Source organism: Mustela erminea, chromosome 6 (genome assembly GCF_009829155.1).
Source record: "Mustela erminea isolate mMusErm1 chromosome 6, mMusErm1.Pri, whole genome shotgun sequence".
NCBI classification, from domain to species: domain Eukaryota; kingdom Metazoa; phylum Chordata; class Mammalia; order Carnivora; family Mustelidae; genus Mustela; species Mustela erminea.
In genome coordinates this window covers 50,346,218-50,364,410 of record NC_045619.1, presented here as the reverse complement: position 1 = coordinate 50,364,410, position 18,193 = coordinate 50,346,218, and the positions used below count along the sequence as shown (strand labels likewise).

The 18,193-nt window shown below is 40.0% G+C and overlaps 1 protein-coding gene across 3 annotated transcripts in view; it reads left to right on the top strand.

The window, feature by feature from the left end:
* The first annotated feature begins 616 nt into the window (after positions 1–616).
* The window catches only part of HELB (DNA helicase B), a 31,695-nt gene continuing 14,118 nt past the window's right edge, over positions 617–18,193 (top strand). The window contains exons 1-9 of one of the 3 annotated variants that reach the window (XM_032347124.1): positions 617–907; positions 2,364–2,774; positions 3,685–3,854; positions 6,198–7,076; positions 10,061–10,238; positions 11,401–11,542; positions 13,733–13,887; positions 17,248–17,329; positions 18,051–18,110. In XM_032347124.1, the coding sequence (XP_032203015.1) occupies positions 721–907; positions 2,364–2,774; positions 3,685–3,854; positions 6,198–7,076; positions 10,061–10,238; positions 11,401–11,542; positions 13,733–13,887; positions 17,248–17,329; positions 18,051–18,110 (2,264 nt within the window). In that variant the 5' untranslated portion in view covers positions 617–720. Of the gene's footprint in view, positions 908–2,363; positions 2,779–3,684; positions 3,855–6,197; positions 7,077–10,060; positions 10,239–11,400; positions 11,543–13,732; positions 13,888–17,247; positions 17,330–18,050; positions 18,111–18,193 lie in introns of those variants that run through there. The other 2 variants (XM_032347126.1, XM_032347125.1) reach the window with 2 other exon arrangements.

Genomic DNA, 18,193 nt, shown 5'->3' with positions numbered 1-18,193 from the left:
ACTTTGAATGTCAGGTAATCCAGCTGTTCCCAGACCTGGCTGAGCATCAAAATAGACAACCCTGGGACGTAAATTAAAAAGACAGAATCCTGGGGTCCCTGCCCCAGATCTCGACACGGTGTGTATAGAATGGAGCCTTGAGAACTGTACCTTGATTAAGAGCCTTTGCTGACATAAATTCAAGTCCTTAGGGAAACGGAGGACAAGAGCAGTCCTGAGTAAACGGGTCTCCCATCTGGAGATTCGCGGCTCTGTGCTTTGTTTGGGTGGTGGCCGTTTGCCCTGAAGTGCATCTGGGCTTTCGTTCCAGGGTGTTGGGGATGGCTTCGCTTTTCCGGGCTCTCCAGGCTCTCTAGACACGGCCTTCCCTCTCATTTCTCTCTCCGGAAGTGCGATAAGTTCTGCGGATGCCACACGGGACGCTGCCCAGCGGGCGGTGCAGTCCAGGTACCGCTCGGACCCTCACTTCTGGATGCGGAGTGCGCAGGTTCTTCTCCAAACCCCCAATCGCCCCGCCTTCATCCCGCCCCTCCAGGGTCTTATCCCCGCCTTCCGTGGGAGTTTGGGGAGGAGCTTCGCCGCTGCCCCGCCCCTCCGCACATGCTCGCCGCCGTGGGGGCGTTCCCGGAAGTTCTTAATTCGCGGAGCTGATTGGCGGATCCTGGCTGTGTACCCTGCCCGGGTTTTCCGGAATTTGGGGAAAACTGCAGGGGGAATAATATGGCTTTTTCGAGTCAGCCCTTGCGGGAACTGCAGGGACCTCTGCTCCCACCCAAGGACTTGTTGGCGGAGGACGATGACTGTCTGAAGGAGGACGTGGAGGAGGATGAAGACCTGGAGTTTGTGGATGCCGAGGAGCTCTGCAGTGGGGGCGTCAAGGCTGGTACCCTCCCCGGGCGCCTCCACGGTGAGGAAGCCCCCTACCCCGAGGGGATGGGATTGGTGGGTGAAATGTTTCCCGTTCTGGCTTGTCCTAAGTAAGACGCCCCATTGCTGCTAGCAGACGTGTTTTGGTGTTGGCCTAGCTGTTTCCTCCCACTTAGGATAGGATTCGGTAAGTAAATAACAATAGCCGTGACTTGAGAATACTTGACTTGAGAATACGTGACTTGAGCTTGTGCTCAACGTGTTTTATCTCATTCGACGTTCACAACTCTTTGAAGTTTTATTTTTATAGTCCAGGAAACAGTTGGCTGTCGAGCCTGTATTCGTACCCAGAATTAGAGTTTTTAAAACTATTTTCCTATCCTACCCGGAGTCAAATATTTATTTACCAGCTACTTAGAAAATACACACACACACACACAAACACCTCAAGGCATTGTGGATTCATTAACTTTGTGTCAGTAACGTTGTGATGAGAGCTTATCTTGTGCCGTTTCCTGTGCTATGAATAATACCTTTTATGTGTATGTTGTGAGTGATAGCTAAGAAAATTTTACGGGTAAGACCAGAAAAGTGTTGTGTGTTGATGGCATTGTTCTGAATTTGCGCTGTCCAGTACAATAGTCACCAGCCTCACGTGGCTCCTGAGAACTTGAAGTGTAGCTGGTGTAACTGAGGAGGTGAAATTTTAAATTTTGTTTAATTTTAATTAATTTAAATTTAAATAGTCACATGTGAGTGGGCAACACAAGTTTAGACAGAAAGTTTTCAAGTATTTGTGGAGGGTTTAGTCATTTATCCTAAAAGTATTAGTGACTGGATACCATGTTCCAAGCAGGGTACTGTTTGTTGCCGGGGGGATACCCAAGAGCAGTAAGATAATAAGGCTTCTGTCTTAATGGGGCTTGTTCTTTGGTGAATAAAATAAGACATTTAAAAAAATAATTACAGAAGTAACTGTAATATTACTTAATGCGTAGAATGAATAATAAGTATTGCTCTGAGAGGCTATAACCTTGAGATTCAAGGAAGACTTTCGTGAGGAAGTGGCAATTAAATTTAGAGGTCAGTAGTAAATGGGGGTAAACAGTAAGGAAGAGAACATTTGAGGCAGATGGAACAACTTATGCAAAGGCCCTGTGGTGGGAGGGGACCATGGGATATTTTAGAAACTGCATGAAGGTCACTTTTGGTTTAGGTCAGAGTAGCAGAGAGGTGGCTGTTTTTAGAAGACAAACAGCAGACTTGCCATGTACCATATTTACCTCTTGGAATACAAGGACAAGTGGAACATTATCTTATTCTAGAGAGCTTACAGCACAGTGGAGGGAGACTGATAAATGGTAAGTGGAATGTATATGTAGACACCCTAATAAACATCTGTACAGGGTGCTGTGGGGAGGAACAGAGTGGTAGATTTGGTAAAGCATTGAAAAAGAGGTTTTAAAATGTCTTAAATTAACTTTTTTTTTTTAAAGTTGTAATTTGTGATGAAAACACTCAAGAGACATGTGACGTGTTTGGACGTTTTCCTGTAACGGGTCCTTGGTGGCGAGTGAAAGTGCACGTGAAACCTGTGGGATCAAGGAGCTATCAAGTTCAAGGATTTCCATCTTACTTTTTACAGTGTGATATGTCACCGCCAAATCAAGAACATATCTGTTCCCTGTTTCTTAAAGACTGCAATTTCTCCAGTGATTATATAAATAAATTTTTAGCATGGGTAAGTGCTGTATCAAGCTATAAAAACCTCAACTTTGGAAATATTAGGGAAACATTAAGAACGTTCCAAAAGGAAACTGGAAAGAAGGGTCAAAAACAGTCTACACAGAATGAAGAGGAAGAGTCTCTACTGGAAAATGAGATGTGCCTCCCTGTGGAAAACACGAGTAGGTGGGATTTTATCATCCAGTTTTATTGTAATTGAAATACTTAATGGCTAATGTGTTTTAAGATATCACCACTATAGTATCTTGGCTCACTATTCTTTTTTAAAATCTGTTTTTGAAAATGTGTTTCTGTTGCTTTTGAGTTTATCATTGTAATTTCCAGGTTACCTCATCATTAAGGTGGAGAGGTTGGGAGAGAGGATCTTTAAGCTCCTTTCAGTTCCTCCCCAGCCCTAAAGCTATGTTTCTCTCTGACTTTTGTGTGAATTGGATTACCTTGAGTCATTAAGAAAAAGTTCAGTTGTTAACTATTCAGTTCCAGTTATTATTCTGTTTAAGAAGGCAGAAGAGAAAAAGAAGAATACAAGTATTCCATTTTGGAAAGATTTCAGTCCAAAATGGTATAAAATAATTTTTTAGTATGGTGTTTTATCTGGACATACACCTGAATGCAATATTTCATTTCTTAATTATTTGAAATAAATTTGGCAGGACATCACCGAATGACATCAGTGACAAAAGAATCTTGATAACAGTCAGAAAAATGATTATAAAGGTTAATATGTCAATGATTTATTTTTTGTGCTTAGCTTTAAATTTATCTTTATAAATGGAATCACAAATTTTACTCTGATTATATTGTACACAAAAGTAAACAGGAGGCTAAGAAGTGGTTGTCTAAGCATTCGAAGAACATAAATTTTGGAGTTACATACAATGATGAAAACCACTTCGGTGCAAAATCAATTTTTGTAATACAATCAATTATCTTGCTGGTTCAAGTAAATTTATTTATCTCTCTTTGATTTGGATTTTTGGAACTGGTTGTGCTCCAGGAGGACGTTCATCACATCGTTGTTCTGTGAGCTTATCTGTATGTTTTGATTTGTTCTTTTCTGTTATCCTGTAGTTCCATTTATAAATGTAATGACAGCTTTGCAGTTTCCAAAAGTAATGGAATTCCTTCCAGTTCTTCTGCCTCGACACTTTAAACGGCTCATAAGCTCGGGTTCTACGAAGGTGTTGGAAGACATAGAAGAGATGTTAGGTACGCATCCATGGAAACTTGGATTTAGTAAAGTAAGTAAGACACTCACCATTTAGTAATCTTGTGTAAGGGAGGATTTCTCAAACTTTACATCTTTACAACTTTACATTTACAAACTTTACAGATTTTGCATCTCTTTCAGAGGAAGAAAATTTGTATGGATCTCAATGTTGATTTTTCTTTTAGTGTTAGAACCAACTAGAACTTCTTATACTTGTAGCTCTTATGCAGGAAATTTATGAAGGACAACAAAATAACAAAATTGATGACATTGAAATTGTCAATAATTTAATTTAATAGAAAACATCTTTTTGGTGACTGGTCATTTGCAACGTGAATATAGATCTCATTGAATACACAAGTTCTTAGGAATTTGGCAAATCCGTTTAATCCCTCACTTTTCTATTTGAACTTTTGAAAACTTTCATTACTCATGTGGTACATCATGATATGATTGGAATTTTTATTTGGCACAATAATACCACTTACATATGAATATGAATCCACTTCTGTTCTTACCATTAGAAACCAAGAGGAGGAGTGGCACTATGAGACTTCAGGGGTGTTGGAAACCAAACTCAGCACTAAAATGTTGGCAGTACTTGGTTATGGGTGGTTTTCCAAGTGAAATACAGTTTAAAAATTCTGAGATAATTCTTGGATCCCCAAGAATGCTTTCCAAACCCCTTTCCCCCCAATCTGAGAAATACTGAAATGATGCATTTGTTTCCTATGTCAAATGATGATGACTTGGGACGCCTGGGTGGCTCAGTTGGTTGGACGACTGCCTTCGGCTCAGGTCATGATCCCGGGGTCCCGGGATCGAGTCCCGCATCAGGCTCCCAGCTCCATGGGGAGTCTGCTTCGCTCTCTGACCTTCTCCTCGCTCATGCTCTCTCTCACTGTTTCTCTCTCAAATAAATAAATAAAATCTTTAAAAAAAAAAATGATGATGACTTCAGTATATCTTGCAAAATGAAATTCTGGAGCATTAGATTACTATATATATCCAGTAGAGAAGAGAGACAGAACAATGCACATACTAAGATTCAAGTGGGAACAGGAGACTTGAAAAGGATTTCAAGCCTGTTCAGTATGGAAACCACCATCAAGAATAAAGACCATTAATGAGGCATTAGATGGCTGAGGCTGCCAACCCTCTAAGTTGGTGCTTCACCCCATGGTCTGGGTTTAAACAATAGAATTTTATTGATAGAAATTTATTTTAAACAATAGAAATTCATTTTCTCATGGTTTTGGAGGTTCTAGGTCCAAAATCAAGTTGTTGGTTGGTTGGTTTCTTCTGAGTCCTTCTTAGCTTATAAATGGTTGTGAGAAGACACTTCTCCCCAAGTCCTCACATAATCTTCTTTTTGGGCCTATCTGTTGTAATTGCCTTTCTTATAAGGATACCAGTCATACTGGATTAGGGCCAGTGACCTCATTTTAACTTAATTACCTATTAAAAGACCGTATCTCCAAATATGGCCACATTTTGACATACTAGCAGGTTAGGATTTCAACATATGAATTTTGCAGGGACACATTTTAGCTCATAAAATGTATAGAGGGCTCCAGGAGGGATGTCTCTGTGGGTGGGGGAGAGAAATGGAGCTGGTGGAGAACCTACTGAGGGGATCATGGTGAAGGAAGTTTAGTGCCCCTTCAGCAGAGTTTGGGCAGAATGGTTGAGAGGGATGTCAAAACCTAAACAAGCCAAGAAAGTGAGGCAGTCATGAACTTCACTATATATGCAAGAGTTTGACACAAAAGTTAATATAATTGTAGTATATCCTGTCACTCAGCTGTGAATCCTAACATCGATTTAACCAAAATTGATTAACAAAATGTATAACTTTTTTTCAGAGATGGGAAGAGGAGAAGCAGGTGTGGAGGTGATGGTATAAAAAATAGAGAGCTTAAAAAAAAAAAAAAAAAAGAGAGAGAGCTTCCCTAGAAAAAGACTTACCATAGGAGGGAGTTAATATTAAATAGCAAAAATTAAAAAAAAAAAAAAGGCTAGTATAAACAGTACTTAAAACAGTGTTGACTTTATAAGCCATGGAAAGGGTGAGTCAGGGGATTCCTATCTTTTGTGAGAAGCTGCATAGTGTTATTTGACTTTGAAAACTGCATGTGTATTGCTTTGAGAAAATATAATTTTAATTAAAAATGTATATAGATCTTTAATTACAGTATGGCAAAAACTTGGTGATGTATTAGGTACCCAGTTTTTTTCCCCCCAAATTTTGTTGATATACATGTCCTCTGGGACTTAAGCATTACTAACAAATAATACAGTTTTATGTAATTCTGATAATATTCATCAACATTTGTAATTTTTATAAACCAACTTGAACTTTATTTTCTTAAAGATAACCTACACAGAACTGAAGCTTTTGCAGTGCGAGGCAAGTTGGACATCATTTTGTCAGTGCAAGTCTCTTCTCCGGTTGATGAGTGATTTGGAGAAGAATGCATTAATAATATATTCAAAACTGAGGCACATATGTCGAGACCAAGGGCACACATGCATTGAAGAAGCTGACTTAACTTCTAAGTTGTCAGACCAGATGTCCTTCCAAGAGGCTTGGCAGTCTCTGAAGTTTTTGAAGGACATTGGTGTGGTGACATACGAGAAGGGCTGTGTCTTCCTTTATGACCTCTACCAGGCTGAGCGAGGCATTGCGTCTTCGATATGTGACCTGATGACGAGGCCTCCGTGGCATTTACGGGTGGATGTCAAGAGGGTGCTGGCATTAATTCACACCACGAACCCTGAGAATTCAAGAAGCGACGAGATGCTGAACGAAAGCCAACTGGACGAATCAAGTTTAGAAAACTCTGTGGATGTTCTGGACCCCCAGGACAGTGGTGACCACATTTGGGAAAACGGTGAAAATGACGTGAACGCAGAAATAAATGAAGCTCAGCTGGACCAGGGTCAAGTGGCTGCTTTGGAAATGGTTTGCTCCAATGCCGTGACGGTCATCAGTGGGAAAGGCGGCTGTGGGAAGACCACCATCGTTAGCCAGCTTTTTAAGCATATGGAGCAGTTGGAAGAAAGAGAGGTAAAAAAAGCCTGTGAGGATTTTGAACAGGACCAGGATGTCCCAGAAGAATGGATCACCTTTACCAAGCAAAGTCTTCCGAAGGCCGACAAGGCACTAGAGGTGTTACTCACTGCCCCGACTGGGAAAGCAGCCGGCTTACTGCGGGAGAAAACTGGTTTTAATGCTTACACACTGTGTCAGGTAAAACTTTGCCCATTTTTAAATTTCTTCCTGATGGCACTCAGTAGGTACTTCTTGGATGTCTTAGGGCTCCCTTCTTTGTAGTAGAACATTTAGATCAGAGCCACTCAGAGCAGCCGGTCTATAAACTGCAACTGGTTTGCAGGGAGGCGGAAGCTGGTGTGGGAAGGTCAGTCAGTAACCTGCTTCTCACGGAGAAAGTCTTGCTGTGAAAAGGAAGTCGGCCAAATGGAAGTGTAGGCATCACGTCGTAGTCCGTGTAGATTCTGGTACAAGCTTTATTCAGGGTGGGGCTGCTTACAGGCATGTTATTATCCACAGACCTTTTCCGAGAAGCACTTGTGTGGAAAGGACAACGTTTTATCCTATTTTATAGAAGGAAAACTGCATAGAAGTGAATGCTTTGATCATCGGGTTCAGTTCTTTAGCTCCTTGACCCACAACAACGCATGGCCCACAGTCACATAATAAAATTTTCAAATGAATTGATATGCTCGAAAAACATAGTTGGGGCTGTAGTTAGAACTCATGGAATTTTAAACTTGTCAGGAACTGAAAAGGTTTTTCTAGGTCTGACCTGTGATTTTTATAGATCAAGGAACTCAGTTGTTGGAAGATTTCTGAAGGAAATAATCATTGACTTGGACTGTAAAGGACAGAGAGGTTCAGGTGAGAAGGACGTTTTATTTAGGGGGAAGGCCTTTCCACAGGCATTGAGGAGAATGATCATAGTGTGGATAGATGGTTTTGAGGTGATGGCATTGATTAGAATGAATTGTGTGTGCTGTAAAATAATGGAAATCAAATTTGGTTTAGACTGGGAACTTGAGCTTTAAAGTTTGCAAAGTATCTCATTAAATCCTTGGTAAACCAGTGAAGTGAGTAGGTGGTATCATCTCCATTTTACAGAAGAGCCCAGTTGAAAACTGGGGGTATTAAATGACTTGGCCAAGATCGGAACCAGGTGTAGAGCTACTGGCCCTTGGATTCAGGTTTGTGACCTCCCCACTCATTGCGCTTCCTGTGGTGCCACAATTCCCTCCTTTATTATAGATCTCGCCTACCTAACGGAGCTTGGACTTGGTTTACTGGGGAGCCATTTAGGATCCTAAGCAAGAGAATGAAATGAAGAAAGCAGTTTTAAGGAAGATTACATAGAATCACATAGCTATGAGCCACCTCAGAAAGGACATTACACATTACCTTTATTAGGCACATGAGTGAACATAGCCCTAGAGAAGTTCAGTGTAGCTCACTGATGGTAGAGTCTTCTGATTATTTTATGATTTTTCTCATTATGCCTTCACATCTGGTTAGTCTGAAGGGTTGGCTTAGAAGAGGAGAGCTAGAGACGCATTGTTACTAAGTTTCATCTTATGTTCTAACTCTGATCAATGAGTAGTATCTTAATATCTGCCTGGGACGCTGGGAGAACATTTCTGAAGTCACATTTAGGGTCAGGAGAGAGTGTAAGGCCACAGGAAAGACACGCCATTTATTTATCCCTTGGGCTTCGGGTTGCCAGATGGAGCAGATAAAAAATAAAAGTATTTTTTCAGTATAAGCAAGTAGCAAATACTGCATCAAACATAGTTATACTAAAATGTCATTTATCATTTATCTGAAATTCCTGTATTAATCAGGCAATCCCATTTTGGGTTAGAATATAGGGGAACATGATTGTAAGGCTGTGGGAGTAATCTAGGCTCATAGATGGGGCCTATATTGGCCTATATTGGCAACACCAGAAATATAGTGGAAAATGTCAACCAGGCATTTCTAAGATAACTGATTGAATATATAAAATCAAAGGAAGCAGTTGGCCACGATTCAGATGTTCTTTTGAGACAAGGCCAATTGAGAGAATGGGGGTTTTATTGAAGGGAATTGATGCATTTGGGTGGAAAATAGGAAGGCTTTTACTAAATAGTAGACATGTTGAATCTAGCTTCAGTAGAAAAATTAAATAAAGATAGGATACCATTTAAGAAATCTGTGTACATATATAGTTGTACATACTTGCAATGTAGAAACATTTTGAGAATGATGTATACCAATATATGTAATGTTCTCTGGTTTTATTTTCCAGATGTTTCTCCTCATCTGAATTTTTAATTTTTATTTATTTTTTTAAAAAGATTTTGTTTATTTTTGCAAGAGAAAGAAAGAGAGAGCACATGCATGAGTGAGCATGAGGGGATGGGTAGGAGCAGAGGGAGAAGCAGGCTCCCCACTGAGCAAGGAGCCCAATGCAGGACTCTGTCCCAGGACCCCAGGATCATGACCTGAGCCAAAGGCAGACGCTTAACCAACTGAGCCACCCAGGCGTCCTCATCTGTATTTTTTAAAATAGTAAATATTATTACATCTTTAATAAATAATTTTAAGTTGTTTTGTTGGCGGTGGTGGGTGGGTTTTTAAATGTTGGGGGCGTAAGGGAACTAAGACTATTAGAAGAAAAATAGTGTTTTCATCGTTAGGATGGGAAAGCAACCTTATTTCCAGAAGGGAGTGTTACGATTAGGAGGAAAGGAGGGCTGAAGTGACCGGGCCGTCTCAGAAGGCCAAGAGGTTTATTTGGGAATGGGAAAGAACAGGGAGCTCTGTTCGAGAGCGACAAGAGAAGGGTTGAGATTCTGCCAGTACAATAGTACCGGGTGTGACGCTTGTGAAAGTAAACAGCTTGTGAAAGTAAACACACGTAGTACTTAGCAGAAAACCCTTTTTAAAACTGTTTGATCTTTTTGTTGTTGTTGTTTTTAGATTTATTTGATCTACTTCTCTGTGTGTCCATCCCTTTAGGGTTTTAAAAAGCTTTAACATGTGTGTCCTCCAGTTTTTTAGACTGTCTCCCTGTGTGGTTTTACCTACATCCTCCCCCCCACCCCACCCCATTTAAGTTTTGTTTTAAAATTACATGTTGTTAAGATTTTGTTCTGTGAACTTTATAACCTGAACTTAGAAATGCCATACTTTGCTTGTAGGTCAATTACAGCTTTTATTTATGGGAGAAGAAAAGCCCGGCCAAGAACCGTCCATGGAAGTTTTCTTCAGTTAGAGTTCTGGTTGTGGACGAAGGGAGTTTGGTATCCGTCAGAATCTTCAAGTCAGTTCTAAAGTTATTGTGTGAGCACTCCAAACTTTCTAAGCTTATTGTCCTTGGTAAGTTAAAGAGTATTGGAATCCTAATTGTTTAGTTCAAAGCGTTGCAGTTGGTAGCCGGCTTACACCATTTCACTGTTTCAGTATCCATATCCTACAGGCAGGGAGCCATTTCTTAGAGCCCACCCCCTCAGCCCCCCTGAGTTCAGTCCGACCTCTCCCTCTGTCAGCTCGGGTGGTTCTTCGATTGGGCCGGGATATTAGAAGAGCAAGCTGCAAAATGAAATAGAGTTGTCAGGGGTTTCTGCTAATCACCTGAATGATGACTGTTAAAACAGTAAAAATGTCCCGCACTTAGAGCAAATAATGATGTAGATCGTTTGGAAATAATAAGAAGACTGAACTATAGACCACTTGGGAGTGCATTTATGATTTTCGCTAATAACTCAAGTTGGATATCAGTAGCTGCTTAAATCCTTTCCCATTCCGGTGAGATTTAGATTCAGTTGGGTACCACTGGTCTGTAGACCGTATGATTTCTTGGAGAATCCTACCTTGGAGAATCATACCGTGAGAAGCAAATTGTATGCAAATAATTCTCTTAGGTCTTTGAGGATGTGCTGTAAGCAGTTGATTCTGTTAATGGCTTAAGCATTTCCTCAGTTTCCATTGAGAAAATAGTTGTGTTTTTTTTTTTTTTCTTTAAACTCCAGGGTTGGTTTGTTTCAAGAGATTTCTAATAAAGCCAAATATTATCACTTATATTATGGGAATTTATCTCTTATCAAATACGTAGGGCTTGTTTGTGTTTTATATGTTCCCTCTATTTATTTGAGGCCATGGATTCTTCTAGGTCCACTAAGACGTTGAGCAAGATTGAGTAAGTGACTGAATACCATATACCTGAGATTCTAAGGCACGTTTTTCTCTAAAATGTATGCCCCTAGACAGTTTGCCCAGGGTTATAGGTATGAAGGAAATTCAATTCAGATGTTACCTTACTGTGTTATCACTGTTTTTTTTATATCTCAACTGTTCCTTCTGAATGTTTTGTTGTTAAATGTTTTTAAAGAGTTGATGTTCTTAAGTAATTTGGGGGATGCTTTTTTCTTAGAATAGCTCTTTATAATTATAGCATATGGCAGTAGGGAGAAATAAAAACAACTTCTAAATTTCAGGAACCCCGTTACCAAATACCTACTGTATCTTATTCTCCTCTTAGGTGATATTAGACAGTTGCCCAGCATCGAACCTGGTAACTTGCTGACAGATCTTTTTGAGACTCTTAAGTCAAGAAATTGTGCTATTGAACTAAAGAAAAACCATAGAGCAGAATCTGAGCTAATTGTGAACAATGCCACAAGGTATAGTATAATGAAAATTTTGCATTTTCTCTCTGTTGTATTAGAGGTTCAAAGTAAGAAAATACCTATTAGCTTTTCTATTAGGGCAGTTCAGTGCGGTACGTTTACTGTGCCCTTCTAGCACACTTATTCTGGCCTTCAGGCTTATACGCACTCTTTGCCCCAGAATTAGAAAAACAAGGTAATGTTTTTTATTACTGGTCTGGCATGAATTATTGAAATTTAAGAGCAAATGTATTTTCCCGATTAAAAAAAAAATATATATATATATGAATTAAAATTGCATCAAGCTTAGAGACTAGAATAAGCCCAAGGGAAACAGAGACTTGGAAATGAGTTCATTAGACTTCAAGGGAGAATGGGAAGAATTATCCCCTAATTTTTGTAAGGGGAGCCCCAAGCCAAAAAAAAAAAGGAATATGGTATTTTCCGTGATGAATCCTGGTGGTACCCATGGCATATTATTCCCCTTAGAGTAGAAGAGACTCCTTCTCTTCCCTTAGTCTTTGCATACGCCTTTAGAGTGACCCTCTGTAATTTATGTGATGGGATCTCAGAATACTAAGACTGTTTTATTCATTGGGCCAAGATTTATCTTTGTTTTTTGACACTCTTACAAAATGTTGGTTTTGTTACTCGAACATGTTCATGGTTGGATTCAGCAGAAATGAGAACATTCAAAACTTCCTTTCTCTATGCCCGTCTGCCCTGGGTAGGACTATGGCAGTATAAGAAGGATTGACAGGGATAGGGCGGATGTGGTAGGTTCATATTAATTCATTAAGCACAAGAATGCAGTGGATGTGTAATATCCTTTTTGTCTAACCGGGGTCCCAGGATCGAGGTCCACATTGGCTCCCTGCTCAGCAGGGAGTCTGCTTCTCCCTTTGACCCTCTTTCCTCTCATGCTCTTTATCTCTCTCTCAAAAAAATAGATAAAATCTTAAAAAAAAAAAATCTTGGAGGAATCTAAAGCACATTAGATTTCTTAGAAGTTAGTTTATCTGAAACATAGGAATTCCTTTTATTAACACTTTTAATGTCATTTGAGCTGTGCTGCTTTCATCATTCCTTCTTAATTGTCATCACCAAATATTTAATGTCACATAGAATCCCAGTGATAGCAGAGAGGGGCTCATAGAGTTAGAAGTGTTTCAAGTTCTGGGTCAGAAGCAAAACAGGAATTCCATGGTGATTCTCAGCACCCCCAGATTTAGTTCTGGGATATTTATATATCTGGGATATATAACAATAATAGGACATTGCCCATGGAACTGTTGTGAGGGTTGAGGGCATTCATCTGTTTTGAGGCACTGTATAACTTAGTTTTTTGTGAATAACAGATATTAAATGATCTATTGCAAATCAGTTAAACCTTTTGATCTTTGTCTTTTTGATCTTTGATCTTCTTCCCTTTCCTCCCTTTCAACCCTATGAGGAAGGGTTGAAGATGGCAGTAGGGTACCACTAGCTTTGAAGCAAGGTTGCCATTAGGTCTTTTCAGGGAGTTGGTCTTCTTCCAGATAACCAAGGGGAGACCTTGTTATGACAAGGCACCTGCCCCATGCTCTGTTTTCTGATAGGATTTGCTAGTCTTGGGAAATATAAGAACAAAAGAAGGAGGAGGGCATAGAAGCAAAGAGAAGATGTGGATACTTGGTTCAACTGAGAAAATGAGGCCACATGTATGATACACACAAAAGAAAGGTGGAAAAGAGTGTGATGTAAGCCTATGGAAAAGGCCTCAAAGAGTTGGGGAAAGAGCTATGGGGCCAGAAGGGCCCAGATTTACCTCCTAGCCCTCTGCTTTCTACCTCTGTCTGGAGGCAGCCCACCGCAGTTGCATAAGCCTCATGCTACTCATCTGTGAAATGAGGATAATACCTACCCTTGTATTGGTCTGGAGGAGACTAGGTCAAATTCTCAGAATGGTAAGTTCCCTGGCAGTTTTAGCTAATGCTTTTAATTTGCTGGGGGTAGGGGACTAACTGATAAATGTAACATTACAGTCTTGCTAGTTCTATTTTCAAACTCATTTGCTTTTTATAATGCCTATACGGGTAGCCTTTTCATCTTATTTATTGTCTATTAGCAGATATCAGTTATTGTAATGCCATTATCTCTGATAATATATGAGGACACATTTTTGGATGTTAATGTACTTGCTGTATTATTTTATCTTCACTTAAGAATCTCAAGACGCCAATTTCCAATATTTGATGCAGAGCTGAATATCTCTGATAATCCAACATTCCCTGTGTCAATACAAGATAAAACATTTATTTTTATCAGACTCCCAGAAGAGGATGCCAGCTCTCAATTATCGAAAAATGATCCTCACTCTTGTAAGTATAAACATCTGTATTATGTAGCGTTACGATTTCAGTTTTCTAATATACTTACTAAATGACTAGTTGTAATTTTATTTGGTGGTAAAGATAAATATTGCTAGTAAAACATTTAGGCACTGTTAATAAATAAACTATTTATTCATCATCAAATGCAGAGGACCTTGGATTTTGTAAAGAAGTTGATTCTCCAGCCCAATATATGTAACCATATATATATATTTATGTATTTATTTTATTTATTTATTTTTTTTACGGTTCCAAAGAAGTTGTTTATTTGCAGATACAAAACAAGGCCCTGGCCATGGGAGGGCTGCCCCTTGGGCTCACCCACAGCAATTTTTCCCTGGCCAGAGAGAATGAGTAAGACTAGAAAAACTTTCTCTTTCCCATCCCACCCCCCAACTCCTAGTCAAAAATAACTGGGACCCCAGCAGAAGGTCCCATCTCTCCCGCCCCGGTTAAAACTTAAAACCCAGCCCAATATACGTAACCAGATCTGCCTTAACAGATCATATGTACAACATCTCCTGCTGGAAGGAACTTGGAAGGACTAATGACCCACATATAAATACACACATACCCAAGAAGTAAGCTCTTGACACATACATAGTAAGAGCTCAGTATTTGTTGAGTGAAGAGGTGGATGTAGATGATAAGTTTAAAATGAAGCAAAGCCCCAGGAATCCAAGTTCATTCAGGAGAAAGCGTATGCTAATTAATGAAGATTTTCTTTTATAGCAGTTGGGAAAGTAATTACATTTGCTATTGGGTACATTTGAGAATCAAAAATAATGGTTAAACTGTTGCCAAGTTGAGTTGCTACCAGTTCTTTCTGTTTCTTATCAAATGGACAGGCATTGCTTCTAATTATGGGTCTTAGGATGACAACGTAACAGGGTCAAAAAGAGCACAGGATGCGGAGTCTTTTCGCTTACGTGTATGACCTATGTCACATCACATAACCATTTGTAAAATGGGAATAATAGGACACTGCCCATGGAGCTATTGTGAGGGTTGAGGGCATTCATCCATTTCAAGGCACTATATAACTTAGTTTTTTGTGAATAATAAATAGTAAATGATCTATTACAAATCGGTTAAACCTTTTGATCTTTATTTGTATTCTGAACATACCTAGCAAGCTTTTTTTAAATAGTGTAATGGTTTCCTCAAAATTGAAGTCATGAAGGTTTAAATGATTATTACTGAGCATTTATTTATTTATTTTTTTTAAAGATTTTATTTATTTATTTGACAGAGAGAAATCGCAAGTAGATGGAGAGGCAGGCAGAGAGAGAGAGGGAAGCAGGCTCCCTGCTGAGCAGAGAGCCTGATGCGGGACTCGATCCCAGGACCCTGAGATCATGACCTGAGCCGAAGGCAGCGGCTTAACCCACTGAGCCACCCAGGCGCCCATTACTGAGCATTTATTGTAGTGTTGTCATCATTCTTCAGGGTATATCCTAACCACTTAGCAACTTTCACTCTGATGTGAAATTCAGGGTCGTACTGCTTTATGTGTAAGCCTCTCCTGCTTTGTGGGTCATAGTCACAGTTCCCTTGGGTTGGGTTCCATTCACATGGTATAATAATTTTTTTCTCTTTTGAAATGGGATCATATAATACATAGTATTCTATAAATGCCCTTTTCATTTTTTAAATTATGGAAATAATTTCTATTCCTTAAAAAACGTCAAATAATTCAGAAGTGTCTGAAGTAAAAATGAGTATTTCCCTGTTGTCTTCCTCTCCGTTTCCCCCAAGGCAACCCCCAAAGAGTCACATACTATTTTTCTTCCTCATCCACTACTCTTACTATGCCGTAAGAATTTGGTGTTGATCCTTTAAGCCTTATTATATCCAGACACAAACATATAGTATTTATTTAATCTTATATGAATAGGATGATAAGCTGCATGTTGCTTTGTGATTTTTTATTAAATATATTATGAATCATTAATAGGTAACATTTATTCTCACAACAGCTTAGTTAAGAGTAGGTACTAGTACAGATAAAAAAATGAGACTTAGCTGGTTAAGGAATGTGCCCTCCTTGTCACTCCATTTGAGGCTACCTAAAATAGGATTAGTTTTATTTCCGGTGCCCATCCTTTATGTTAATGAGAATGTACTTTAAGAAAAGAGCTGTCTGTTTCAGAATGACAGCAGAGCTCAGCCGATGCTGTTTTTCCATCTCAGTGACAAACTTCAACTGGGAAGTTAGTCCCTTCTTTAAAAGAACCGAATAAATAATATTCCATAGAGAGAGGCATGTTGTGCTTTTCCATTAATAATTAAGTTACTGAGTAAATGATTCCCATTATTACAAAGTAGAGAGATGGAAGACAGGCTTCCTAGCTGGGCTAGAACTTCAGAGGTGCTGAAGTGTGAGAAAAATGCGTGTCTTAGAATCAATGAAATACAGTGTACGTATTGATCTGTGAGATGTCGAGAGAATAAAGAAAGCAAGGAGCAGAACGGCGCGATCCGGTACGTGTAGAGGAAAACAATATCCTGTGAGACCTTTGGAAATTCCTGCTCTGGCAGGCCTGGGGTTGGCTGAGGGTGCGCTGAGTGGCCATTTGTTAGTAAGAATCTTCCCTTCATCTGAACAACGAAAGGCTCATAAGCAACTAATTTAATCTTCCTCGAGCAGGGCCTCACAAGGCCTGGGTTTTTTCATTCCACGTGATTCATCTGCTACAAGGGGAAGGCACATAAGCCTAGAATGCTCTTACCTAAGTTTTTCTGTCTTCTCTCTCTTGTGAGAAATGTTCACTGTTTTGTACTATTGGTAAGACAGATGAGAGGAAGTCTCCTTCTCAGCGCTTTGAGGGAGGCTCTAATCATTGTCAGTGATCCGAGGTCTAAAAGGGAGGCCGGCCACCTCTGCCATTTGGAAAGTGGCTTTTACTTCCAAGAGCCTCAGCTTCACATTTCTAACTAGAATATAATCGGTGTCTGCGTTCCAGCTATTTCCTAGCTGGCTAGGTATGGCCCCTCTTGGGATGGATGCCCCGGCTGTCAGGGGTTAACCTTTGAGTTGCTGGCTCCTGGGGAGGTCTGGGCGTCTTGGGGGAGCAAATGAAATCAGTGCCGAGTGGTTATATTACAAAGTAGGAGCTGTCCTGGCTAGTGGTTGACGCCTCTGTTGAGGATAGGGCATCTGGGATCTTCGTCGTCGTTTTCGCTCCTGGTGCTCTGGCTGCTGTTGCAAATGACATTGGCGTCCCCATGGCCTGCTTGAATTCCATTTCCCAGAGCCCCCCTGAGCAGGAATTCTGAGCTGCTCGGTCAAAACAGTGTTGTACTTCGGTGCTTTTCTGTATTAACTTTCTTCTCTTGAATTACCAGATTTATATTCTGCAGTTAGAACCCTGCTCAAAGAAAATGACCTACAAGACGCACAAACATCACAATTTATTGCATTTAGAAGGTAAAGCATTTACAGCATTTTAATGTTCTCAGCCTTGCCTTTAAATCTCATAACTTATATAGATGCTGTTTAAATGGGAGACTCTCATCATTCATCACTGCGAATTCTCTCTCTAATTTTGAGGTCTTTCTTTGTTAGACATGGCAGAGGGCAGTTTTTAAACAGGGCTCTTTGTGTGGCTCAGTCAATTAAGCCTCTGACTCTTGGTTTTGGCTCAAGTCATGATCTTGGGGTCGTGGGGTCCAGCCTGCATCAGGCTGTGCACTGAGCGCTGAGCGTGGAGCCTGCTTGGGATTCTCTCTCTCTCTGCCCCTCTCCCCACTTGCACTATCTTTCTCTCTCTCAAAATAAATAAATAAAATCTTAAAAAAAATAAATAAGGCTCTTGCTACCGAATATTATCTTTGGAAACTCCCATGAAATCTGAGTGGAACAAAGATTTACATTGAGATAAAAATGACAGAGGCCCTTGGCTTGGCTCAGTGGAATGTGGCGCTCTCGATCTCCGGGTTGTGAAGTCAAGCTCCACGTTGGGTGTAGAGATTACTTAAAAATAAAAACTTCAGAAAAAGAAAAGATAAAAATTAAAATGGTTTTTTCTGGACCTCTTCCTAGAAACTTTTAGTCTTGTGTAGTACATTGACATCGTGGATAATAGGAGTAAACACAGAACAGATACCATTATGGTGACCCTCGCTTCTTGCTTGTTCCTGTGTTCCAGGCAAGACTGTGACGTCATCAACGCCTGCTGTTGCAAGCACTACACGGGCCACCTAATCAAGTGAGCACAAAAGATCCGAAAGCTCCAGGACAGTCCTTCCTTTAGTCACTGTTCTTTTATTTGTCTTGACCTTTATCATTGTA